This window comes from Apodemus sylvaticus, chromosome 10, assembly GCF_947179515.1.
Source record: "Apodemus sylvaticus chromosome 10, mApoSyl1.1, whole genome shotgun sequence".
NCBI classification, from domain to species: Eukaryota; Metazoa; Chordata; class Mammalia; order Rodentia; family Muridae; genus Apodemus; species Apodemus sylvaticus.
The window spans coordinates 63,783,107-63,810,614 of NC_067481.1; the positions used below are offsets into that span (position 1 = coordinate 63,783,107).

The window sequence follows — 27,508 nt, forward strand, 5'->3', positions numbered from 1 at the left end:
GTGTGTGTGTCAGATGCATTCTCACAAACTTCCTGTATTAACAATGGAAAAAGAAAATTGGGGACTGAGAACAGGACTGTTTGTTTTTTTCCTAGCATTCTTCCTGTTCTGAGTTTGGTCCCCAGCACTGAAGGAGGGAAAGAAATAATTATATAAAATTGAAATATTAAAAGCTAAGGTACTGGTATTCAAAAGTAAGTTTTTTGTTCACTGCATTTATTGTTCTTTTCACTCGGAACCCATGAACGACTCCCTGCTTGTTTCCCAAGTGCTGGGATTATAGGTGAATTTAGTGTTATTTAGGATCTGCTTTGTCTGTGTGTGTACAGTGCTGGGATTCAACACCTTAGGTAAACTAGTGAGCTATCCAATCCTATATGATTCCCAGCAGGCAAACAATAACTCAAAAGCCAGATTCAAAACAGAAATTAGAGTATTAATGGTCTCCTGCAACCACACAGGACAGCTCAGTCTGTTAATCCTAGCTCCCCGGGGTCCCCTTCTCTCTCCTAGGTCGTCAGACACCTGCATTCATGTGCATGAGCTCACACCAGACCATACACAACTTTAAAAAAAAAAAAAACCAAAAAACTCAAACAGGTGAAATTAATTTAAATAATGTATTTTATTTAACTCAGTATGTCCAAAATAGTATTTCAACATGTAATCAATATAAAGTTATCAATTATATATTTTACATTCTTTTTTAATACTAACTTCAAATTCTGGTGTATAAAGCATATCTCAATTGAAACTAGCCGTATTTCAAGTGCTCAAAAGCCAGAGTCCAGCGGTTCCAGATTGGACAGCATAGGTTTAAACTTGAGAAAGCAATGAGCTGCTGGGGGCATACGTAACATTTACAAGGCCTAGAATGCACGCGGCCCTAGACCTGATCCCCAGCACTAATGAAAAAAAAGACAAGCAAGCAATGAAGTAATTATTATCACTCAGATTAAATTTTAAAATAGTGCTGAGGCTGAGAAATTTCAATCAAATTAATACAATTTCTTTGAGGAATCAACAGGTCAGATTCAGCAACAATTTCTGAAGAAAAGAGCAGCATTGTAAGCTGCATGTCGGCCCCCAAGGCTCTCAGGTTCTAGTTTCTGGAAGGCATACACTTAACTTTTTTATTAAGGAGTAGGTGAGGGGTTAGGGTGTGGATCAGTGGTAGAGTCCTTGCGTAACACTGGAGAGGCACTGGGTTCCATCCCTAGCACTGTCCAAAAAAAAAGGAAGTAGAGCTATGCAGCTGTGGATTATGTGGGTGTTCCTATATCCAATGACAAATGCCCAACTAAGATAGGTTGCTATCTCAAGGCTAGCCTGGGCTAGAGTGAGACCCTTTCTATACACATATACACACACACACACAGAGGGGGAGGGGAGAGGGGAGGGGGGAGAGGGGGGGAAGAGAGAGAGAGAGAGAGAAAGAGAGAGAGAGAGAGAGAGAGAGAGAGAGAGAGACAGAGAGAGACAGAGACAGAAGGGGAGTGGGAAGGGTGGGGAGGGGTGCAGAGGCACTAAGGAAGTCGTAGCACACACACAAGAGGCCATGTGACTATGAATCTAGAGTACTTGCAACTAGAGTGGTTAAAGCCACACCAAGCATCAAGAGGCAGGAACAGGCTTCCCACCAAAATCTCAGAGGGAGAACAAAACAGTCTACATTTTTGTTGTTTTGAGACAGGGACTTACGATGTAGCCTTGGCTGTCCTCAAGCTCCCTATGTAGACCACGCTGGCCTCAAACTTGCAGCACTCCTGCTGCCATTAGAGACAAGCATCATGCCTGGCTGCTTTGCTTTTTGAGGCAAGGTCTGGCTTTTTATCCCAGGGCAGGCCTTGAACTTTTGATCCTTCTGCCTCATCCTGTGCTGGAATTATAGGCATGCACCACCATACCCAACTTATTTCTTTTACTTTAAGCTCTTGAGCTTGTGGTAATGTTTTGGCAGTCATAGAAAACTAAGAGAAACTGATAAAATGCATCTCCCTCACATGGTGTTTGAATTATAACCACAGGTAGATGATTAATCCTACACTTCAACAAAAAGCCAATTAAAATGTTCTGTGGGCAATACCTAACTACATAGATTTACAAGCAGACTATACATGTTATTTACACTTACAGTTAATGGGCTCTACTGCCTTCCTATTTATATATCATAGAACACCTTTACATGCATGTAAGCATGTCATATACAGGTCTCTCCTAGCTTGAGCCTGGCCTACAGAACACTCTTATTTTTCTTAACACTCTAGATTCATTTCTTTCTCCACACAACAAGGTTAAAGAAATGGAATGAGATCCTAGATGGGTAGGGCTGGTACCAGTTGCTGTTGGAGCAACTACTGTATAACATGAGGACTCAATCAGGGGCTGAACAAAGCTCTTGGCCCAGTGCCATAGCTAAAACAAGAAAGATTCAGGGAGTCAGATGTGGGACTCTGAGAAACTTTTTTAAGGCTATTACTTCATAAGGATTGGGGCACTATACCAGGAGAGACTGAAGCCTAGATCACTGGTATCAAGTCTCTTCCATCCCTTGTCCCCAGGGAAAGGCACCCAAGCATGGATTGGGCTCTGTGTTTTTGCAACATCACAGCTGGGATGACATTTGGTGCTTTCTCTCCGTTCCAGTGTCATCCCAGTCCACTGCACAGTTCATATTGAGGCCCTGGCCCTTCTAGACTGACCACTGCCTTTCAAACTGTGTTGGCCAGTCATTCTATAGGCAATGAAATGGCTTGACCAAGATTCACAGTGGCATTTGAGCAAACTGGCTCAGATCACTGGAGCAGAGTTGGAGAGATGGAAACAGTTGGCAACACCCTGGGATCCACGTTAGGAACTCCAATAGACTGGAACCCATCAAGTCCCAGGGCCATCCTATCCTACCTACTTTATCTACCAACGATCTACACCCAGGGGGCTCAAGACCCTGGCTGCTGAGTACAAGAAAGGTCATGTCTCTACCAGGATCTACATGAGCTCCTCTGTCCCTGCTCCAGCTCCATCTGTAGTGTTTGTACTGGCCTGCAGCCTCTCTACCAAGTGAGGGAGAGACTGTACCTTCTAGAATTCAATGAGGTGTGTTCCTGGCCACCAAGGTTTTATTGAAGGCCACCCTCCTTGAAGGGGAAATGGCAATGAGCAAGTGCAAGTCCACCTTTAGCCATAAATCAAGGGGTGTCAGTGACCAATCTTCAGAGGACTGGTGGGCAATACATTAGATTTCTTCAAATCCAGTTGGAAGGTCAAGAAAATAAGTTAAGGGAAAAACCAAGGTCAGGCTTTCTCTCACCACAGCATCAGACAACTGTTTCAAAATATATTAATTTGGTTTTTATTGTAGAGCACACACATATTAGGGCAAAGTGCTGCACACACAACTACAAATCATTTTGGGAAAAGAGCAGTAAAAAATAAAAAACAAAACAAAACAAACCCCCAAACCACAGAAGACCTGTAACTGCTTTAGTTTTGCGGTCTCAATTTGAGGGCTCCACATTGGCAAAGGATCTTCTTACCCCATGGAGAGACTTCTAATGGTTGTCTGCTCCCAAATCTCTGCAGCCACTGAGGCCCGAGGGCCAGACCTATATGCACTTCGGAGTGGTGGTAGCATGGCTGCTCAGAAGGCCTCTGTCAGCAGGCCCAGTCCTGGTCTGGCTGCCAGTCATTCCTAATGAATCTGGATCAACAAAACCCCACCTTCCAGGATCTAAGCAGGCAGAAACTGTCAAAGACTTTACCTTTGTATGTTTTTCTTTCTGTAATTTTTATAAGTTCCTTTCCCAGTACCCAGGCCCCTGAGGCAGAGAAAGTACCAACCCAATATGCAGGTCAGACTTCTGCCTTGGATATATGCTATAGGTGGACAGAGCAGGCACACCCTCTTAGAGAGATGATATGGGAAAAGAGGCCCAAGATAGTCAACTGAGGAGCAAGAGACTAAGGGGGTGGGGGTACACCTCAGAACAAAAACAAAACAAACAAACAAACAAAAAACAACAAAGCCCTACCACACATCCCAAGTTCCCATAACCCAAATGCTAGACCGGAAGCAAATCAGTTCCTCTAGCTAGAAACAATTCCTACAAATGACCTGCTGCAGCAAGTCTAACTGTTCCATACAATCACACACATAGCCTAACAAGAGCAATCCAGCAAACAGGCATGCTCTTGGCAAAAGAGGTCAGGACCATTGTGCTAGTTCCTTGACCATCCAGGATTGGTGGGCAGAGCAAGCCAGAGGGCATGCAGGAAACCTGGGGCCTCAGAGATGGGATGACAGAGGCTGGCACTGTTTAAGCCCCATACGCAGTCGCCAACCTGAACAGGGGAACAGGGTATTTGCATGAGCTTCAAGAGCCTGGACAGCAGGTGAGATGTATGGGCAGCAGACCCAATGCAGGGCCTGTATGGCTCCAAGAAACCTTATCCAAGCATGAGCATCAGTGGAAGAAAAGGGCTGGCAAAAGAATAGACTTTGCTTAAAACACTACAATGATTTACATTTAAAGCCCAAACTAGAATTTCGTAACCAAAACATTTTGTGTGTTTCATTAAACTTCCACTTGAAGACAGCTGTCCCCATTGTCGCTACTGGCTACTCTGGTGTGAGCAATCCCCTACAGAAGCTAACAGCCTTTTCCATCAAGGAGGAAAGCCAAGAACATAAGAGCCCAGGTCTTTCACCAATTCTGTTCTTTAGCCTTAATGGGCAACAAAGCAAGGAAAACGTATATAGGACCAAAATAACAAAGAAAAAAACGCTCAAACAGAACAGAAGATGGGGGTAGCTACATCAGGATTAGCCAGAGTCCCAGGAGGGCACAGAGCCTCAGTGTCTCCTCATCTTCACCTTGCGGGTGGGGCTGCTGGCTGCCTCTGGGCAATCTTCCGAGGACTCATAGGACTTGCGCCAATAGTTCTCAGAGCTAAAACTTCCCCTCCGCCGGTGTGTGGGCAGGAGCACAGACCGCCGGTTTTCTTCTTTGTCCATCTCCAGGATCCGGGGCCTGCAAACAAGAGGGACAAACTCTGTTACTCATAAGCCAGGGTGTTCTAGTCTTACCCCTTACCATCACTATAGAGGACTTCAGAAGCCCTGATCCTTGAATTGGGCTGCTGAACTCAGTAGTTCTCAATCAGATGCACTAATAGCAGTGGGGCCTGCCCACTAAGTGACAGGGGCTAGTCCCTGTCTTGGGTTGTCTCTTAGTCATCTGTGGAGTCTGCTTAATTCTGAGTTTGGTACCCAGTCCTGTGTCAGGTGTGCTAGGCTTTCCTTATCTCAGCCTCAAAGCATACATGGTCTTGCCATACACCTCTACTTCTCTCTCTCCTATTCACCTGTACTGATTGATTCTGTTGAGGATTTAAGTACCTGTGGGCAGCATCAGGGTCTGCCTTGCGGTGGGACCTTTTGGGTTTCAGCACAGGGTCTCTGGTGTTGCCTGACAGGCGATCTGAAGCATAGCTGGGTGGCAATGTGGAGCTGCTCAGGGATTTTGTTTCCAATCGCGGTGCATCTAATCTTGTCCTGCAAAGAAAACACACATGGGGTCTCAAAAGGGTCTCTTGTAAAGGCATAATCTTTCATTTGTTTCATTTCAATCTGTCAGAACAGATCTCCAGTGAAGACCAGCTTGACCTCCAGTATGTATTCTGACCTCAACAGTCTGTATTCTGTGCTTTGGTTTCTTCATGGTTTAACTAGAGATACATCTAGCTACTTCTAGAGAAGAAATGTCTTTCCCACTCTCAGGCCCAGAAGTACAGATTAGGATTAACTTCTGTCTGGACACTTCCAATGATTAGGATTGCTATGTAAACAGTCCCCAGGACATTCTCAGCCACAGAAGACAGCATTTCTCAAACTAGTCACACTTGTAGAAGCATCTATCCAACAACTTGCCAGTGGCTTGTGGCCACACTCCAATAGATGCCTGCATCCCTGCCAGCAATACAGACACAGGGAGGGTTTTACCCCAGGACTACAGAATAGATAGAGGAAAGTAGAATGAACTATTTTCTCATAGACAGGGTCATGAAGACCAAGTGGTCATGAGAGAGCCAGAGACTAGAGAGACACCCCTGCTGCATCCACCTAGCAGTGGTCCTTTGGGGGAAAGTTAAACAAGCACAGACCAAAAGGGCTTCTTTTTATTAAATAAATAAATAAATTGTGCCTGTTACGTGGGTATATGCAAGTGTCCACGGAGGCAGGAGAGGCTGGGTGCCTTGGAGGTGGAGCCACAGGTGGGTGTAAACACCCCATACTGGTGTCAGGAGTTGAATTCAGGTTCTCTGGTACAACAGTGCACATTATCTCTCTAGCTGCTCCCCCTACCCAAGGGCATTTGAAAATCTGGGAGAGGGAAGTTGGAGTGCATGCACCCAGGAGGCAGAAGAGTTGGAGGCCAGCTAGGGTTACATAATGAGACCTTGCCCAAACAAACAAATAGAAAATAAGCACAATGTCCAGTAAAGGCAAAACAACAACAACAAGAGAGAGACAGAAAAACATAAATTAGGCTTAAGGTGGTGAACATCTACCAAAGAGGTCTGAGCTAGAGGCTCACACTATAACTCTGAGGCAGAGTGTTTGTTTAGTTCTGGGTTCAGTAATCAACACAGGAGCAAGGGGGAGGTTCGGGAAAGATAAACAGATTTGAATCCTTATGAGAGGAGAGGGCTAGCATGAAAACTACCATTCTCAGAGTAGCACCTCTATCATAAAGACAAACCAGGCTAAGGTACAGATAGATGAGACTGGAAGAAAAAGAGGATAGCCAAGGCTACAGTCAACATGGACTGGGGAGTTGTCTCAAGCAGTTAAAGTGCTTGCCAGACAAGCAAGAGGAACACAATTCGTGAACCCGTATAAACACCAGGTAGGTATAGTGGCTCATCTGTAACTACAGCCTTGGAAGTGATCTCTGGAGCAAGATGGTTATTAAGATACTATACCGAAAAGCTCTGGGTTTGAGAAGATCAAACATCAAAAACGGCAGGGGCTCAAGAGAAGACCCAGGACTAAGAGAACTCGCTTCCAGGACTGTGGTTTGGCTTCCAGCACCCGTATGGCAGCTAAGAACTGTCTGTAACTCTACTCCAGTGGTTCTCAACCTGTGAGTTGTGCAGCCCCTTGTCTATCTTCAAAAATATCTACATTCATAACAGTAACAAAATTAGTTATGAAGTAGCAACAAAAATGATGTTATGGTTGGGGTCACCACAATGCTTCAGCAGTAGTAGGGTTGACAACCACTGCTCTAATCCCAGGGCATCTGATGCCCTCCCTGACCTGAGGCCATCAGGTGCAGGCAAAACATCCATATGTGTAATAATAAAAACAAATTTATAAATGAGTAATTGCGGTGGTTTGAATAAGCTTAGTCCAGGGAGTAGCGTTGTTAGGAGGTGTGGCCTTGTTGGAGGAAGTATGTCACTTTGGGGAGGGGCTTAACGACCCTCCTCTGATAGGGTAAACAGTCTTCTCCTGGTAGCCTTCAGATCAAGATGTAGAATTCTCATCAGCTTCTCCTGCGCCATGCCTGTCTGGATGCTGCTATGCTCCCACCTTGATGATAATGGACTGAACCGCTGAACCTGTAAGCCAGTCCCAATTAAATGTTGTCCTTTATAAGAGTTGTCTTGGGCTGGAGAGATGGTTCAGGGGGTAAGAGCACTGACTGCTCTTCCGAAGGTCATGAGTTCAAATCCCAGCACCCACATGGTGGCTCACAACCATCTGTAAAGAGATCTGACACCTTCTAGTGTCTGAAGACAGCTACAGTGTACTCACATATAATAAATAAATAAATCTTAAAAAAAAAAAAAGGTTGTCTTGGTCATGGTCTCTGTTCACGGCAATGAAAATCCTAAGACAGTATAGTAGAGATGATGGGAGCCAGGCGGTGGTGGCGCACACCTTTAATCCTAGCACTTGGGAGGCAGAGGCAGGCAGATTTCTGAGTTCAAGGCCAGCCTAGTCTACAGAGTGAGGTCCAGGATAGCCAGGACTACACAGAGAAACCCTGTCTCGGGGGTGGGGGGTGGGGGGTGGGAGGAGTAGAGATGATGGAAGATTCCCAGCATCAAGACTGGTCTCCAGGGCTGGTGAGATGGCTCAGCGGTTAAGAGCACTGACTGTTCTTCCGAAGGTCCCGAGTTCAAATTCCAGCAACCACATGGTGGCTCACAACCATCCTAACAAGATCTGACACCCTCTTCTAGAGTGTCTGAAGACAGCTTCAATGTACTTACATATAACAATAAATAAAATAAATAAATATTAAAAAAAAAAAAGGACTGGTCTCCAATGTGTACTTACCCAGAAGAACACACACACACACACACAAGAACAGAACAACAAAAAAATAACGTCCAACTACATCTACATGTAGACTGTAGGTAAGGAAGGGGTGTACTTTTGTCTCAGACACACCTCTTATGCTCCTTTTCCATTCATCTAATAGAGAACCTGTTGAAGGTAGGGAACAATAATGTACCAGTGGTCAGATCCCTGACTTCAGTCACATAGCTATCCCATCAAGGTCTCTAAGGCAGAGGTAGAGCTCACTGTGGTGGAGCAGAGCTGCATGGGGCAGCACCACAATTCTGGGAGATGGGGCAATAGCTTAGGCATGGTCACAGCTAGGGAAACCTAGATCTAGGCACTCACAATCTCCTGAAGAACAGAGCAAAGTGCACCCACCACACCCACCCTCTGTTCGTCCATACACTTAACTAGGGTAGGGTCCCCAGCAGAACTCTGGCTCCTACAAACTATCTATTTTATGTGAACCCCACATGCCACTGCTTTTGGTGGCTTCTACTGCCATCCAGGTTTATATCAATTTCTATCTCATCTCATCTGCTGCAGCATAATGGATGCTTCAGAGCCAGCCTTCCCTCTTTTTGTGGTACTATGAATGGAACCAGGGCCTCAGACAAGCTAAGCAAACTTTTAGCAGGAGTTACATTCCTAGCCAAAAGAGCACCTCTCTGGCAAAACTACCTCAGACACTGAGACCCTTCTGTTATTAGATAAGGCCCAACCATTGAGTACTGCCTGTACACCTCTCTAAAAAAGCCCCCCCCCCCCTGGCTTTTTTGAGACAGGGTTTCTCTGTGTAGCCCTGGCTGTCCTCGAATTCAGAAATCCACCTGTCTCTGCCTCCCAAGTGCTGGGATTACACCACCACCACCTGGCTAGAAAGCCTTTTTTGACTTGCCCCTCCCTGGTGAGCATTCAATGAATGGCTAACTTCTCCAAAAGACACACAGATGAGAGATCACTTGGGCTGGGTATCGCTCAGTGGTAAAGCACTGGACCACTCATAAAACACAACCATAAACAAATCAAATCATACTAACAAATACTCCTAGCACTATACAGAAAATTAGAACATACTTACGTTTGCTACCTTTTGGTAAATGGATTTCTAGCTGTTTCTTCCCTAGTGTTTCAGAAAATTCTAAGACCTACTTTACCAAAGCATCCTATTTACATTACCTTGTCTCACTTGACCCACTTCACCCAGTTTAGCGGACAGTGCCATCTCTAAGTGCTGGAGACAGACCCAACAAGCCCTGAGAGGCACTTGAGATCAAGACCTAAAAAGCCCCCAAAGCTCTCCAGAGGTGCAAATGCTGATGTAAGCTCCTTCTTAGCCCCCAGGCCCCCCACTAGTGAGTCCCTACACTTTCTGGCCTTCTAGCCACTAAATACACAATTTCTGTCTAGCCAGTAGTTTCTAGTTCTGAAAGCCAGAAGTGCTAAGCCTTCCTTGATTCTTCTACTAACATGGATATAGTTAATTTTAATTTTCTTTCTAGTGGGCCCTCAGGGGATGTATTGGTACGTTCCTATCAGTATGTCCTTGGCTTTGTGCTGTAATATATGCAAAAACAGAAAAAACTATGAGTGGCTTATGGTGCTTTTCTTGGATGTCAATATACAATAAAAATCTGGTGACAAGTTGGAAATCCCTGTTCAAAACTCATCCCAAGTAACTCACTTCCTGCCTGAGCTCCTTTCCGGAGTTCCCATCTCCTACTCTTAGGGTTACTATGTAAGCATGTTGGCAGCAAGACAGGTCCTCCAGTGGGAAGAACACTGGAGTGCACATCAAAGAGTACCATGTCCATGAACTAACCACCTTGTCCTTGAAGTTGGTTAGCACCTTGGTCATCTAACCAGTATTTTAACCTTTCAACTACCCTCACAAAAGAGGCTAGGTCTAGTTCTTCTCCAAGGAGCACCAATAACTACAATATCCAGGGACATTGTTGGATACAGGCACTTTTTAAGGACATGCTAATATTTCACCCCATGCAAGAAATATCCCCCCCCCCCAATATTCACACTCCCCACCCCTCTGAGACAGGGTCTCTCTATATAGTCCTGGCTGTCTTGGAATTTACTATGTAGATTAGGTTGGCCTTAAATTCAGAGATTTGCCTGCCTCTAACTCTCAAACTATAACTCTCTTAATTATTCTGGGTTTTTTTATTTTGTTTGTTTTTTGAAACAAGGTTTCTCTGTGTAGCCCTGGCTGTCCTGGAACTCACTCTATAGACCACAATGGCCTTGAACTCAGAAACCCACTTGTCTCTTCCAAGTGCTGAGATTAAAGGAGTGTACCACTACTGATCAGTAGTTTTTTTATATTCAGAATTTAATTCTTATTCCTGTATTAGTATTTTTGCCTGATGGTAAGTATGATTATAAACTCAAAAAAATTTAGAAGGTATCAGATCCACTGGAACTAGAATTACAGGTGGTTGTGAGGTACCATGTGAGGGCTGGAACAGAACCCAGTTCCTCTGGAAGAGCAGCCAGTGCTTTTAATTACTGAACCATCTCTCATAGCCCTCTTTTTATTTTTAGCAGGTATGGTGGCATGAACCTTTAATCCCAGAACTCAGGAGGTGGAGGTGGAGAGGGTCTCTGCAAGTTGGAGGCTAGCTTGCTTAGGGCTATGCAGTGTGTGTGCGCATGTGGATATGTGTACACCTCCATGGAGACAACTGAGGACGAGGAGGCAGTAGGAGAGTGCTGGAGACCCTTAAACTGAGCTACAGGTAGTTATTAGCTGCCAGGTCTGGATCTAGAATCTGGACTCAGTTCCTTATAAAGGGCAGCAAGTACTCTTAAGCACTGAGCTCATTTCTTTTGTTTTTTTCACTACGTAGCCCTGGCTGTCCTGAAATTCGCTATGTAGACCTTGAAGTGATCTTGAACTCAGAGACTACCTTCCTCTGCCTCTCTAGTGCTGGGCTTATAGGCATGTGCCACCACTGCCTGGCTATAAGTGCTGGAATTGAAGGTGTGTGCCATTACACCCTGCCTGAGGCTTGTTTCTTTCCTTTCTTTATAAACTTTTTTTTTTTTTTAAAGATTTATTTATTTTATGAGTGCTCTATCTGCAAGTATACCTGCATGTCAGAAGAGGACATCAGATCAGGTTATAGATGGCTTTGAGCCAACATGTGGTTGCTGGGAATTGAACTTAGGACCTCTAGAAGAGTATTAAGTACTCTTAACCACTGAGCCATCTCTCCAGCCCCCTAAGCCTGTTTCTTAAGCATCCACCCCAGTGATACATGACCAGAGGTAGGTGAAGGCAAGTCCTTGAGTGTTCCACTGTGCAAACCATCACCAAATTAGGAGATCCAGGCACAGTATGGTTTGAAAACAAAAACTGGTTTGAAGTTTGAGGATTCAAACCCAAGCAAACTCAAAAGTCATTTCAAAGGAGCCACATTTTGTTCAGCCAAGCAAGCACATAGCAGCTATCCATCCTCTTCTCTTCATGAGATCCTTAGAAAAGATTTTGTCAGTTCTGACTGATCTGAGTTGGTATTAGAGCTACCAGGCCCTCCCTCTAGAGTTTATGCCATCATTATCTAAACTTTAGATAAAGTTGACTCTAACCTGACTATAAATAACAGGGCAGACTCAATGTCCAGACCCTACTCACTAGAACTTGGTCTCTCCAAAGACACCAAATCATCTAGATACTCCAAGAACACCTCTGATGTCTGGATAGCATCTGGATACCCAAGGTAAGATGCTTTCCTTTTTTTTTTTTTTTTTTTTTTTCCTTCTTCAGGTTTTTTGGATTTCTCTGTAAAGACCTGGCTGTCCTGTCCTGGAACTCACTCTGTTAGACCAGGCTGTCCTTGAACTCAGAAATCCACCTGCCTCTGCCTCTCAGAGTGCTGGGATTACAGGCATGCGCAGCCACCACCACCAGGCTGATGCTTTCCTTTTTAACTGTTTCAGTTCATTCATTTACAAGACAAATTCTAAGAGCTATTCTGAAATTACTCTTTGGCAGTCCAAATTATTCTTCACTAATCAACTAACGTCTCATTTGGCCTGGGTAGCAAGCTAGGCACCAGACATACCCTCAATTACCCTGAATATGAATTTGGAAATTCACACTTGCCAGTATATGGGTTGAGATAGCCTTAAAGAGGGGTGGCATGCTGAAGGGCGATAGGTATGCAAGGTGTCCTTTATGTCAAAATGACAATATATGAAATTTAAGATTGGCAATGTGGAATAAACCATAAACATGCTAGAAACTTCTTTCCAACAAAAGCCATCCTGCCATAGAACCAGGTCATAAATTCACTGACTGCACTGTGGCTGTGGATACTTTAAGGTAGAGTAAAATACAGAGAAGAACCTCAAGAGACTAGGCTGGATTCTTAGAATGAAATTCCGTTGGCAAAAAAGACATCTATCCAATCCTTGGATTACCCTGGGTTAGCTAATGTTCACTATGAATGGTGCAAGTTGTCACAGCATGCACCTTTGTTTGGTATGTAGTATAAATAGCACTTTGCTTCTGTGGTCTTTTTCAGAAAAATATAAGCCTAGTCCAAGTATAAGAAAAATCAGGCATATCCCATTGCAGTATTCTATAAAATAATCAATTAAGTCTGAGAAACTGTTATAACCAAGAGGAAAAAGGTCACATAAAAAAAATTAAGTAACCTAAGTGTGATGGTTAATCTCAATCATCATCTTATTGAAATATAGAATCACCTGGAAGATGAGCCTTTGGGCATGGAGGCTTAAAGATAATTGTCTTAAATCAGGTTGAGCTGGAAGACCTGCCCACTATGGGTAGTACCATTCCCTGGGCTGAGATACTGGACTATATAAAAAAGACAAAACTGAGCTGAACACACAAACATTTATTGTCCTCTGCTTGTTTTCTTTATATGAAATCTGATCATCTACCTAAAGCTTCTACCACTATGACTTCCCCATCATGAAGGTCTATACCCTGGAACTATGAGACAGAATCTTTTCAAGTTACCTTTGTCAGAAAATTGTATTACAGAAACAGAAAACTAAGATACTAGGTAAATATAAAACTATAGAGATTCATTGATCTCAAAGCCCCAGTCATGCTTTCAAAGTGCTTTACTGTGGCTACATTCCCAGCCACAACTGACTTCTTTTCTTTTGTTGTTTGTATTTAGGGAAAGGATCTTGCTATAATGCCAAGCTGGTTTCCAGTTCTTAGGCTCAAGTGATTCTTGTCTCAGACTTCTAAGAAGCTGAGACTACATGCATTTGCCACCATGTCTAGCTACTGGTGTTGTCTGTCTAGCTCTCTGTATTGGGAATTAAACTCAGGCTCTGACTGCAAGGTAAACATTGTACCACTGAACTATATCCCAAGCCCAGCATTCTTTTTTACTTTTTAGTTTGAGACAGGGTCTCATAAACTTGCCTCAGCTAGCCCTAAATGTTCTCTGTAGCCTAGAGAGATCCTACAATTATAATCTTCCTGCTTCAACTACAGCATTAACTATAACAAATACACTATCAAAATAGAGGAAATAAAATACAAGGTACATAGGAACTCTAACAGTCTCGCAATGTTTTACAAAACAAATTATCAAAAACCAGAGTATAAAGCTAATAGTTTTTCTAGTTCTGTGTCATTGATTTTTCATTCCTAATGGAGGTTAAGTGCATACAAATATAATTCAGTACTGCAAGTATAAAATCCAATGTGAAGCTTCACAGCTTCTGTTCCAAATGCCTATTCTAACTATATAGAAGTTTGTTGAACTTCACCATATACAAATTGTACAGTTGCCAGATGGTGGTGGCACACACCTGTAATCCCAGTACTCTGGGAAGCAGAGGCAGGCGGATTTCTGAGTTCGAGGCCAGCCTGGTCTACAGAGTGAGTTCCAGGGCTATACAGAGAAACCCTGTCTGGGGGGTGGGGGGGAATCCAAAAAAGGGAAGGGGAAGGGGGGGAAGGGGAGGAAGAGGAGGAAGAGGAGGAAGAGGAGGAAAGGAAAGGAAAGGAAAGGAAAGGAAAGGAAAGGAAAGGAAAGGAAAGGAAAAAGAAAAAGAAACTGTATAGTCTTGGGTCTGGTCAAAGGCCAGAAAGAGTGTCAGATCCCCTAGGACTGGAATTACAGATGGTTGTGAATTGCATGTAGGTGCTGGTAATCCAACCCTGGTCTTCTGGAAGAAGTGCACCTAATCAATGAGCCAACTTGCCAGCCTTTTTAAAAACCAGGCTTGCCTTGAATTCAGATCCACCTGCCTCTGCACTACCATACTTGACTTACCTGCAATATTTTCTATAATTAAAAAATGTATTTAAGATTTAAAAAGAATTTGCTTAGGCTTTAAGAGGGAAGAAGAGGCAAACAATAAGCATCCCACAAAGCATATCTGAGCCTGTATACCTGGACTTACTTTGCCCAACATTTTAAAAAAAAAAAAAAAAAAAAAAAAAAGACAGAATGGGCTGGAGAGATGGCTCAGTGGTTAAGAACACTGACTGCTCTTCCAGAGGTCCTGAGTTCAAATCCCAGCAACCACATGGTGGCTCACAACCATCTGTAATGGGACCTGATGCCCTCTTCTGGTGTGTCTGAAGACAGCAGCAGTGTACAGTGTACTCAGATACATAAAATATATAAATAAATCTAAAAAAAAAAAAAAAAAGAACTTCTTTATCTTGGTGGCATTAATTCCAGAACTTCAGAAATAGAGGCTGGCGAATCTTCAAGATCAACCTGGACTACATATCTACACAGTGAATTCCAGGCCAGCCAAAGCAACATTGTAAGATTAAACAAACAAACAAACTCCAAAAACAACACAAAAAGGAAGCAAGGAAGGAAGCACACATAAGCCTCCCGTAGCCCAGGCGGGCCTTGAACTCTTCTCCTACCTCCACTTCCAAGGTGTTAACAACAGTGCCTCGCTCTGCTTAACTTTTCTTTTTTCTTCCTTCTCTTTCCCCTTTCTTTTCTTTCTTATTCTATGACAGGCCTGACTCAATCCTTTCTCTTTAGCCTCCTAAATGCTAGATTACAGGTATTACTGAGTTGCCATGTCCAGTTAGAAGAGTGTAGGTTATTAATGTTAATCAGAACGTCCCCAACCAAGATGCCCTCTGGCCAGCTACAAGCCAGGTAACACTGCATCCTAACCTCCCATCTTGTCGCCTCTCCTCATTCCTCGCTCCTTCTAGAAGTGAAAGCCTAGGCATTTTTCAAGCAGGCTGCTACAGTACAGTCTAAAAATAATCACTGAAAGCACATGTAACAACTCAGAACAGGGAGCTGGGGTCGGTTTAGAAAAGCACTCCCCGCTGGGCGTTGGTGGCGCATACCTTTAATCCCAGCACTTGAGAGGCAGAGGCAGGTGGATTTCCAGGATAGCCAGGGCTACACAGAAAAACCCTGGGGGGGGGGGGGAGGAAGAAAAGTATTCCCCAAATCTTGTTTCAAGACTGTGACCAAGGGGACTGGGGATAACTCAGGAGTAAGCATGCACTGTTCTTGCAGAGAACCTGAGTTTGGTTCTTAGCATCCATGTCTGGTGGCTTACAACTACCTGGAACTCTAACTCCTGGGCAAAAAAGCAGAAAAGTCCATCTATGTTTCTTCTGGACCCCCACAGACATTTTCACACATTTTTATACACACACACACACCTAAAAGTAAATCCTTAAAAGGAAAAAAGTATGTCAATAAATATCAGAAGCACTTCTTTGCTCAGCACTGAATTTCGTAAACAGTCCAAGGATGTAAAATAATTACATAGTGCGATGCCAGAAGTACAGAGAGTTAAGTTTTTAAAGGATCCAGATAGGCCTAGAGGTAAGGCAGAGGATGCCAGACAAGGAGGTACTTACTTCCTGAGGATGATGACCGCTCGGCGTTCCTTAATGTCCTGAGGCCGTATGCAGTGAGTGATTTCATCAGCAGCATACCCACTAGAAAGACAGAACAAGTCACCAGTAAGAAAGTAGACAGACAACTCCACTACTACTTGAGAAGTTTAAGAATCTACATGGGAGGGAAATATCATATTTAAACTCTAAGTGTCTGCCTAGAAACCTTTCATTGAATAACCTAGCACAGAGGATTCACTGGTAAAGTAACAGTCTGAATCAGGAATCTCCTAGCACAGACCACAATAGCTTTTGTTTGCAGCTTTTAAGAATAGGATGAAGCTGGGCGGTGGTGGCGCACGTCTGTAATCCCAGCACTCTGGGAGGCAGAGGCAGGCGGATTTCTGAGTTCAAGCCCAGCCTGGTCTACAGAGTGAGTTCCAGGACAGCCAGGGCTATACAGAGAAACCCTGTTTAGAGAGAAAAAGAAAAAGAAAAAAAAAAAGAATAGGGTGTAATTCAAGAAGTAAAGCACTTTGCCTGGCATGTGTGAGGCTCTGGGTTCAATCCCCAGCACAAAAACAAATATAAAAACAAACTCTAGAAGCAAGTGGAATAAAGGTGGAAGTCCTTGGTAAAGGGATAGAAGCATGCCCCAACCCAAATGTGGTTAGATAACTATCTTCTCCTCAACTGGAATCCTTCTGATTTGAAGTTCTGGGAATAATTCTGATTACTGAGCCCCTCCCATGTTCTCAATGAGCACTCACAAAAGATACTCCCACTATAAGCTACACCACTGAACTGCAGAGATCAACACTGCCAGATACCAGGCCAGATGGAAGAGATTGCCTTCTAGCTTTCCCATTTAGGATTCCTAGCTGCCCCTGGGCCAAAACCCTTTTTTCATGGCTGCAGATCATCTCAAGTGCTGTTGTACAGATAATACATTCTTAACTACCAGAAACACAAAGATCTGGGACTGACTCCTTAAGTGCTAGGCAGATCCAAGAGAAATGCTGGATTCAAATGCCAGTAAAAAAATATAAAGCCAAACTGCTTCATTGTCAGCCTTGAGAGTAGTGGTTCTCAACCTTCCCAAGGCTCTGATCCTATAGTTATTTTGTGTTGGCCTCCAACTGTAATATTTTTGCTGCTACTTCATAACTGTCATTTTGCTACTGTTATGAACTGTGATGTAAATATCCGTGTTTTCCAACCGTCTTAGCCTCCTTATTAAATGCCTTACCTGTTCATATCCCCATTTCCAGCTGTTTCTACATCAGGGTTCTTTAGGGGTTTTGGTGTGTGTGTGTGTGTGTGTGTGTGTGTGTGTGTGTGTGTGAGAGAGAGAGAGAGAGAGAGAGATCCGAGAGAGAGAGAGAGAGAGAGAGAGATCCGAGAGAGAGAGAGAGAGAGAGAGAGAGAGAGAGAGAGAGAGATCCGAGAGAGAGAGAGAGAGAGAGAGAGAGAGATCCACACAAGATACTATGGACAAATATTCATAAGTCAAATCAAGTTGGAAAATACTGATTAGAGTTTCAAAAAGGATTGGTATGTGAAAGGATCTATATTACTATTTGTATAATAAATATTACTATATATAATTACTATAGCAAAAGAACTACTGACTGTAACCGAGCACTGACCAAAGAAGCCCACTCTTCACCCCTATTAATAACTCTTGTGTCCACAGCAAGCACTGCTTTTTGGTCCACTTGTTTGAGACAGGGCCTTTCTACATTGTCCTAGATGTAACTCACTATGAAGACCAGATTGCTCTTAGAACTCAGAGATCCATGGGCCTTTGCTTCCCATGTGCTGGAATTAAATGCATGTACCACCATGCTATGCTCCACCAAGCTATCAGGTTTATGACATTAGTAAAGTCACAGGCTCAACAGAAAATCTTAGTTTCTTCAATGCTTGTAAGGAGAACAGTAGACTTTCCAGTATTCATTTTGTTATGCTTTCTAATTTAGGCACTCATTGTTTGCCATTACTAAAGACTCAAGATATTAAAAGGAAGACAGACACCACTTCCCTTCAAGGCAGAATCAAAAGTTAGACTGTTTACAGGACTGAAACCTCTGGGAAGGGAGCAGTTGGAGGCCTCCTTAAGGGTTGAGAATGATGTTGGATAACTTAAAAGTACATCAGACCTTCCTACCCAAGATTCCAAGTATCTGGCATTGCAAAAGGGCCTAGTCCACTTAGCAAGCCAAAGCCTGAGTTCAGCTCCTGAAGAGGAAACACAATCTCAGATCCCTTACAGGCTTCTACACTAGAAGGGGCCTTTTGGCCCTATTCCCAGGCTAGGTGCCATCTCTAGGCCTTATTCAAAAAAACTTTTTTTCCCATTTTAACTATTGAGATAAGGTCTCTCTACTCTGTAATGCAAGTGGGCCTGTAACTATGTAGTCCAGACTAGCCCAAAACCCACAGCAATACTCCTAGTCTCTAGAAGGTTGGGATTACAGGTGTGAACCATGTTATCATTTTGTAATAGTGATTAGAGAGGCTGGGCTGCAAGATAAGTCTTCCATACTATATATACACAGATCTTCCCAAAAGAGCTAAATATAACAGCACATCTCAAAGGCTTGAATCAGTAGTGCCAGCTACATGCAATGTTTTCTGTTGTTAACAAGTATTATGTTTGACTTGGCTATTGTAAGCATGACCAAGGGCCCTGACTTCTCATCTCCAACAAGAAACTACTTCTCTTAATGTAGCTCTGGAACAAATCCAAATTGTTTGTCAAAGCTTGCCTGCTTCCATGTTCCCTGCTCCATACTCCAAAGGGCTATAAAACAAACAAGCCATTCCAGGTTCCGTCATAAGCACAGGACTCACAAACTAGTATGGAGGAAGCGTGGCACAGAACCACAGAAGTGACCTTGACATACCAACCCAGTGTTTAACCTCCTGGTATCTGTGATAGTCCACTGATTTTTCCTCTGTGGGAGAGAGAACCCAGAAGGTTTAAAAGTAAGTTCTCTTAGTTGAACTTAAGTAGAAAATGCCTAGCTGAAACTAAAAGTTTTTCCTCCCTGCTAAGAATGGTACTTGCTACAGGAGACAGTGAAAAATCTCATTCTGCCAGTTTGAAATGTAATATGCCCTGGGTCCAGTTCTACCCTTGATGTGAAGGAAATTTCTAAGGCTGCCTATTACTGTTTTCACCAGGAGAATAGAGGAGGAAATACCTTATGCTGATACCTTATGCTGTCCAGCTGGCTTGCTCTCTCTGCCTTGACTGAGCCCCCATGCCCAAACAACCATCAAGTACCAGGACTCTGTCACTCACTAGCATAAACCTTAGAATAACTCAAGGAACTGTCACACTTATCTCCTTTCTCCTGGTAAATTTCCCTAAGCCTCCTACCCCAACTGATTTTCTCCACACTACCCAACCATACCATCCCTACTTTACTATATTTAGACTATGGAAATTGTATTTTCCTTGTAAGACAAACACTCTTCAAAGATCTTACTCAACTCAGTAGGGCTGCAGACAAAAAAATTAAATGTGTGCTAATATTCTATACCAAAAGTCTATCACTTTGAAACCTCTATTCTAAGACCAACAGAGACTGCAACAAGCTTTCCTTGGAGATTGTACACAAGGTAAATAACTCTGGAAAACCATTAATAAGGAACTATGCAGAACTATACATATTTTTTCTAGGGACAGTCTTGGAGATGTAGTTGCTAAGGTTCATTTCCAAGATGGCCAACATTCTCCAACTGTTCCATATCCTACTTAGGCCAGGACATACCAAAAAAAATGGACAAACTAAAAAAAGTAATAGCAGCCAGGTGGTGGTGGCGCACACCTGTAATCCCAGCACTCTGGGAGGCAGAGGCAGGCGGATTTCTGAGTTCAAGGCCAGCCAAGGCTATACAGAGAAGCCTTGTCTCGAAAAAAAAAAACAAATCAACCCCCCCCCCCAAAAAAAAAAAACAAAAAAAGAAAAAGTAATAGCCTAATGCCAGCCTCCCTTTGAGGGGCTATTTTTTCTAGGCAGCCCCCTTGAGACTACCTCACCACTGACAGGCTTACAAGGGTAGTAAGCTAAGGGCTGGGGGTGGGGCAGGAGCCACTGGTACAGACTGGATTGTGAACTCAAGCCTCCAGGAAAAGAAGTCTTGGGGCTTTGTGGCACTGATATATCCCAATTCCACAAATACCAGAGTACCAACAGCAGCTCATTTCTTGAGACATCTTTAACAAAACTTCAAGAACTCAGCAGTAAGTAGTATAACAAAGACTCAATCTTTTCTGACAACTGGAAGGCATCAATGGCTTCCATTTTAGAAAAAGAGAAAATTAGAACCATAAAGTAATTTTTTTATGGCCAGTGTGCACATGCCTCCCAGCACTCACACTAAGAAGGCAGAGACAAGTAGATCTATGAGTTAGTTCCCTGGTATATATAGAGAATAGTGAATTGTAGGCTATCCAGGGCTATGTAGTAAAACCCTGTCTTCAAAATCATCACCATCATCTCATGTAAAAACGTGAAGCTGAAACTTCTACCAAGTTTGCTATAATCTTTTAATTTTTTGGTAGCTAATTGTGTTAAGAAACAAGCAAAAAAGCAGAAAAGTCCATCTGTGTTTCTTGGTAACAAGGTTTAATTTGTCACAGGACCTTGCTGGCCTCAATGAATATGGGAATTAGGTACCAGTGTTGAGTCAGGAAGGGTTATATCACATTGAGAGCTGCACCTCAGGCTAAAAGGGCCAGCCAGCCAGTCTTGCAATTTTCATGGCCTGTTTATTCTTTGCTTGCTCTGAGCTTCCTGCTGAAGACCATGGCTCCCAGCTAGCTGCTTCTCCTGTACTACTTTCTGCCTGTCAGGTCTGGCATACAAAGGAAAGCCAATTTCAGTAAGTATCAGCCCTTCCTGGGGGCTTTACAGCTCTGACTTCATCCCACAGAAACAAGAAGCAAGTGAGATAGCTCAGGGGATAAAGGTTCTTTCTGGCGACTATACCTTAATTTAATACCAGGGACCCACATGAACAGAATCAACTCCTGTAAGCTGTCCTCTGATGCATCACAAACACATTCACACATATAAATAAAAGTTCATTTAAAAAAAAAGTCCAAACAAGAGGTGCAGCCCAGGTCTTTTCTGTCCTACTTTCCCAAATATTTTAAACCACAAAGTTAAATTTTGCTTTTGACCAGCCAAACAAGATGAGCTATTAGCTCCAAACTGACAGGGATGCTTGATTCCCCAATACTAGTAACCAGAAGACAGAAAAGTTGAAAAGATCGAGCTCACCAGTACACAATGGATGGCTAGGTGATTAAAGGAAACTCCGCAGTTAGCCTTCTGGCAATTTTTTTAAAATTTGGTTTTTTAAGACAGGCTTTCTTTGTATAGCCCTGGCTGTCCTGGAACTCACTCTGTAGACCAGGCTGACCTCGAACTCAGAAATCCGACTGCCTCTGCCTCCCAGAGTGCTGGGATTACAGGCGTGCGCCACCACTGCCCGGCTTTTTTGAGACAGGGTTTCTCCATGTAGCCCTAGTTGTCCCTGAGATCCACGATTTGCCTGCCTCTGCCTCCAAAACACTGGTCTTAAAGGTGTGTGCCAGCTTGAGGTGATTTTCCTAACTAAAATAGTTGGAATTTATTTTTTAATAAGATTTATTTAGCCAGGTGGTGGTGGCGCATGCCTGTAATCCCAGCACTCTGGGAGGCAGAGGCAGGCGGATTTCTGAGTTCGAGGCCAGCCTGGTCTGGTCTACAGAGTTCCAGGACAGCCAGGACTATACAGAGAAACCCTGTCTCGAAAAAACCAAATCCAAAAAACCAAAAAAGAAAGGAAAAGATTTACTTATTATATATAAGTACTCTGTAGCGGTCTTCAGACACACCAGAAAAGGGCATCAGGTCTCATTACAGATGGTTCTGAGCCACCATGTGTTTGCTGGGGTTTGAACTCAGGACCTCTGGAAGAGCAGTCAGTGCTCTTAACTGCTGAGCCATCTCTCCAGCCTGAAATCTGTTTTTAAAAATCCTTTAAGAACTACTTCATAAAGTAATGCTTACACTGCTTTTTTACTTGTGCATAGGTGTGGTTGCACATGCATGTAGAAGCCAGAGGTCAATTTCAGTTGTCATCCCTCAAGCACTTTGCTTTATTTGAGAAAGGGTCTCTCACTAGAAAAAGGCAAGGCTGGGTAGGTGACTAGTGAGTCTTGTATTTACCTCTCTGGCCCTGCGATTACAAATATGGGCTATTACATCTGGCTTTACAGAAGGAAAACGGGGGTTGGAGAGATGGCTTGGAGGTTAAGAGCACTGTCTGCTCTTTCCAGAGGTTCTGAATTCAATTCCCAGCAACCACATGGTAGCTCACAACTATCAGTAATGAGATTGAATGCCCTCTTCTGTGTGTGTCTGAAGACAGCAACAGTGTACTTATATATAAAATAAATCTAAAAGAAAGAAAGAAAAAGAAAGAAAGAAAGAAAGAAAGAAAGAAAGAAAGAAAGAAAGAAAGAAAGAAAGGAAAAGAAAAGATAAGAAAAAAGATTTCTAGGGAATCAAACAGGTCCTTATGCTTCTAAGTGTGTTACCAACTTGTTTTAATCTGTCCTATTCACCTTACAGAACCAGGACAAAGAATGTAGGCTGAATTGACATCAAGAAAATGTAAACAATAAGTCTCTGGAAAACATTATAAAAAGGGAACAGAACCCCCTTCCAGACCCAAAATGGGAAGGTTACTAACAGTCAAAAATGTGTCAATTAGGTTTGGAAAGGAATGTAAAACACTACTAGAATGGCCTGTGAGGCCTTGCTCTAATATAACTGGACACACTGGAATCAAATGTCTCCCACGAATCAAAATACATGCTGACCACTAACAAATGTAAAACAATTTTGCCATTTGTCAAATAAAGACACCATTAACCACTAACAACTGAAGGTAGCAATTGCTAGAATCCATCTGCATCTGTCAAACACCACAGGTTTTCAACTATCTAACTTACAAGTTTACCACTCTCACCTCTGTTAAGTAAACCTATGGGGAAACAAGAAAAAAGCAAACCTCTTAACAGGCTTCCACGCAGAATTTGATAAGGGTCATTACTAATGTGCAGGTGCTCATCTTAACTGCATACCAAGAAAGCAGAGCAGGTGCTAGAAGATTTAAGTTAGCGGGTGTCCAGAACCCTAGAACAATAGTTCTCAATTTGGGATGAAGATGTCCTGCAACCCTCACCTACTAGGACACCTGTTAATGTTGGAAGCCAATTTCTGATTGTCATAAAAAATGTTATTAAGTGTCTAGTAGAGGATAGCCAGAGAATTTTTTTTTTAACAGTACAAGGACAGCCCATCCAGAAGAGTAGTTCCAAATATCAACAGTAGCTGAGTACTGTTATCACCAGGATAACCCCTACCAAAAATCTGATTCAGAATACAATCTGCCTCACATCAATCATCTTTACCAATGACTATTTTCTACTGCTGCAATAGCTCTGCTACTGTGATTCCACCACTGTGTCTAATTTCCAGTCATTCTTTATGTTGCAGCTTCCTTCCTCTCAACAACTTCCAGTATCTCACAGTGAATGCCCCTTCAGCACGCTTCTTTGTCTTTCTGAATTCTGATGATCCACCTGGTCTAAAGCCTACTGAGAATGAATTATGCGAAGATTGGAGCCATGTTTCAAGATCAACCAATTCCTTAGTACCTTTCCCACCCAGAGCCGGGGCTCACTATAAGTAGTTGTATAGCCATTTGTATACCTATCCTGTGTCATGCTCTGCTAGACACCAAATCACCACATTTACCTAACTAGAACTATGAACTAGACTTCAAAAGTTGGCACCATCTCTACTATTACACAGGTAAGAAAACCAGCTGTGAAAACATACCTACAAATCAAAGACTAGCTATGATGGCTCATCCCTGCAGCCCTTGCACACTGGAAGCAGAGATAGTAATAGTGCTGAGTTGGAGGCCAGCCTAGGCTACAGGGCAAGACTATCTCAAGATAAATAAAAACCCAAAGTGAGAGCTGGATTCAAAGCCTGGGGCAGCATTTTCAAAACGTGGCTGGGCCTCCCACACTTAACTCAAGCCAAGTCTGAATCCAGGAAGGGTTGGATGGGACTGGGAAAGCTTTAGGACTTTACTACTGCAAAGAGAAGACAATTTTCCTGATGATGCAATCTTGTTAATCACTAACAGACCTTCACATTAAGAACTTTAAAGTTCTGCTTTTAAATCTGGTGTGATCATGTTGGGGAGTCTCACAGTGCCTTACGAATTTCCCACTAAGCAGCCAATCACTGCCAAACCTCTAGATAACCTAAAAGATCTATGATCGTGAGAAAAATAACCCAATAAATGACCAAATGGGCTTTACATAAAAATCCTTTCAGCATCAAGAAACTTCAACAAGGCAGACCCCATAATCTTCCTTACACAGCAAGTTCCCTGGAAATACTATCTTCTGGGATAGTGGGTGGGTCTTTTTGAGATGTCAAACTTAAAACAATCTTCCTGCTTCAGCCTCACCTAGTGTTGAGCATACACACACTACCAGCTGAAAATCCCTTCTAAAAACATTTTGTCAAGACAACCATCTGGAAGCACCACGAACATCTGAGACACTCAGAACAATTGTAATCTAGGGCCCACATTGAGGATTAGTGAAGTACGTTAACCAGGCTTACCTTTTTTAGGACTGAATAGAGAGAGACATCCTTCAAATAAAATTTCACTTCATATAAACACTAACCATGTTCCAGCAGATGATTTATTCTGCTGGGCAGGGCACTGAGCTAATTCTTAGCAGGATCTGGGGCCCAACTGGCCAAGAGCCTAAGATGTGGTCACCGAATCACAAGGCCAAACACCAGGTCAACAGACCAGCTGTATTTTGTTTTACTGGATCCCAGTAACTGCTATGGCATTTCTACAAAGTGCCTACAGAGGCCTGAAACTAAGGAAGACTTTTAAGAGCATGCTGCATTTATTTCTGGCCAAACCACTACAATGTTCAATACCAAGGAAGTCATTCTTCCTGAGAATGGAGAAATCTGTATCAAAAAAATCCCAAAAGTCTCAAGGGCTCTGCCTGCATTTTCTGTTAAGGAATCCATTGCACTTTGTTAAACATCAAAAAACAGAACAGAGAAAACTTTTTGATAGACAAACAACAAAACAGAAAACTTTGGCTAATTAAGCACAGGCTTTTAAGATATGGAAACGAAGTACAAAACCGAAAGTGGTTTGCTTTAAAACAAAAGGAAAACACGAAGCCTTGAGTTCAATCTCTAGGAACAACAACCCTGGCCAGTGGACATCTGTAATCCCAGCACCTGGGAGGCCAAGACAGGAGAATCAGACATTCAAGATCATCCTTCTTTGTGTAGAAAGTTGAAGGGTAGCCGGGGCTACTCGAGTCCCCATCCCCACCCCGCCCTCAAAAACAATAAAACGAAATGCAAGACAAGGACCACATTCAAGGAAAGCCAACTCCCACGCTAGCCTTCAGAAAGACGCTTTCAGGTGAAGGCTCAGATAAGCTATCATGGCCACTTCAAACCTGCCTGCAGGTACAGATTTCCACATAGGTCTTATCCCGCTAGGAGTTTTAGACACAGGTTTCCTACGGTCTGCACGCAAAAAAGAGGAGTCAAACCCATAAAAAAGCACCGGCTCCCACCAGCTGCGACTTGGGGGGGCGGGGGGGCGGCTGGCTAGTTTTAGGCGGCGGGGTGCAGGGCCAGTCCCTCCTCCCAGGCGTGTTACCTGAGCACAGTCACGCTCCCTCTGCGCACCGGCAGAGAAAGCACAGGTTCCGACACCCGGATGGGCTTGAACTGGAACTTGCAACCGAAGCAAAGTGCCGAGTCGCTAAAGAAAGACACGGACACGATCGGGCGCTCGAAGATGTGGATGGGGTCTACGTGGGAGACGATACAGCCGCCGGGCTGGTAGTCGTTGATGACGGCGCTGTTGACGAAGCCCTCGGGGATGACGCGGTGCTCCACCAGCTTCTGGATCACCAGCTGATGCACCCATTCCGGGATCTCGTCGACGTCGCCCGGCGGGTAGAGGCGCTCCTGGCCGGGCCCGCGCTTTTGCAGCTGGGCACCGTACGTGTAGCCCTCGCCGAAGAAGTACTTGTTGCGCAGGGGGGCCCGATCCACGGTGTGCTCGTTGTACAGGCCCTTCTCGGCGCGGGACACCACCTCGTCGATGCGGGCCTCGATCTTGGAGCACTCGTCCTGACTGAAGAGACGGATCTGCCGGATGCCGCTCTTCACCTTGCGCGCCTCCTCCTCCTTGTGCAACTGATGCTCCTCGTAGTCGCTGCGTTCGGGGTCTGAGTCCTCCTGGTACTTCCGTTTGGTGGTCCCGGACGCCGGGTACGGCTCGGCGGCGGCCGCGGCAGCCGCGGCGGCGGCCACGGCGGCAGCTGCAGCGGCGGCGGCCTCCCGACTGCCCGCCTTGTAGTTGTCCCGGGACGTCATGGACTTGAGCTTCTCACGCAGGTCCGTGTAGCCGCTGGCGGCCGCCATGGCCCCTGCCAACTCAACTCTAGGGTCCTCCGGGGCGGCCCGGCATGGCTCTCAGGGGACCCGAGCGGGGCCCGAAAGGGAAGCGAGGGTCCTCAATGCCAGGCCCCCATGCGTGGCTCAAGGAAGCAGCGGGGGGCGTAGAGGGGCCAGGAAGGGGTCGAACCTCAGAAGCGGTCGGTCATGCAGCACAAGCGACAGCGGGGTTTCCTCCTCCTCCACCTTCTCCACGTCCTGAGGAAAAAAGGCGACGGCAGCGCCTCATGCCGCGGAGGGCTTCGGCAAAGACTCCGCCAGACTCTGGGTCGGACCCTCAGATGCCCGGCCCGGCCCGCACTTTAAAGCTCTCCTCACGACGTCACCGCCAGCCCGCCCGACCTCCGACAGCGCCGCTCCTTAGCGGGCTTCTCGACGCGCGTGCGCAGTGCTGCCGGCCACGAGACTCCACGTACTCTGAGCATGCGCGTGCGTGCCGCCCGGTCGGCGAAGGGGCCGGCGCAAGCGCAGACGAGGCCCGCTCGGCGGCCGCCGCCCCTCCCCCACCCGCCGAAAGCTTCGAGAACAGCCCTCAAAACAACAATTTGCCTACACGCCACGCCGCCTCCAGGACCGAAGGACTCCACCCGCTGGGGTGTGCTCGCGGTGTTAACTGTACAGCGCTGCCGCGTCACGGCATCGTGCGGATGCCCGCAGACGCCCCAGCTTCCAGCGCACAATCCTCGGGAATCACCACAACCCAGTCCGCCC

At 44.5% G+C, this 27,508-nt stretch overlaps 1 protein-coding gene across 1 annotated transcript; it reads right to left on the minus strand.

Annotated features, from left to right (window-relative positions):
• Nucleotides 1-3,328: 3,328 nt before the first annotated feature.
• On the minus strand, nucleotides 3,329-27,184 carry Alkbh5 (alkB homolog 5, RNA demethylase). The gene is made up of 4 exons (XM_052194784.1): nucleotides 25,992-27,184; nucleotides 16,218-16,298; nucleotides 5,399-5,554; nucleotides 3,329-5,030 (listed from the first exon to the last, which is right to left on the minus strand). Exons 1-4 carry the CDS (start codon nucleotides 26,762-26,764, stop codon nucleotides 4,853-4,855), a joined length of 1,188 nt encoding a protein of 395 aa, XP_052050744.1. The 5' UTR covers nucleotides 26,765-27,184; the 3' UTR covers nucleotides 3,329-4,852.
• Between the last annotated feature and the right edge of the window lie 324 nt (nucleotides 27,185-27,508).

What these genes read in the sequence shown, in the direction of transcription:
- Alkbh5 (XM_052194784.1), bottom strand. Translation starts at nt 26,764, where the DNA reads ATGGCGGCCGCCAGCGGCTACACGGACCTGCGTGAGAAGCTCAAGTCC. An exon ending in GGGAGCGTGACTGTGCTCAG is followed by an intron (nt 16,299 to 25,991) that starts GTAACACGCCTG and finishes CTGTCTTTCTAG; the next exon opens with TGGGTATGCTGCTGATGAAA. An exon ending in GACCCTGATGCTGCCCACAG is followed by an intron (nt 5,031 to 5,398) that starts GTACTTAAATCC and finishes TCTTGTTTGCAG; the next exon opens with GCCCCGGATCCTGGAGATGG.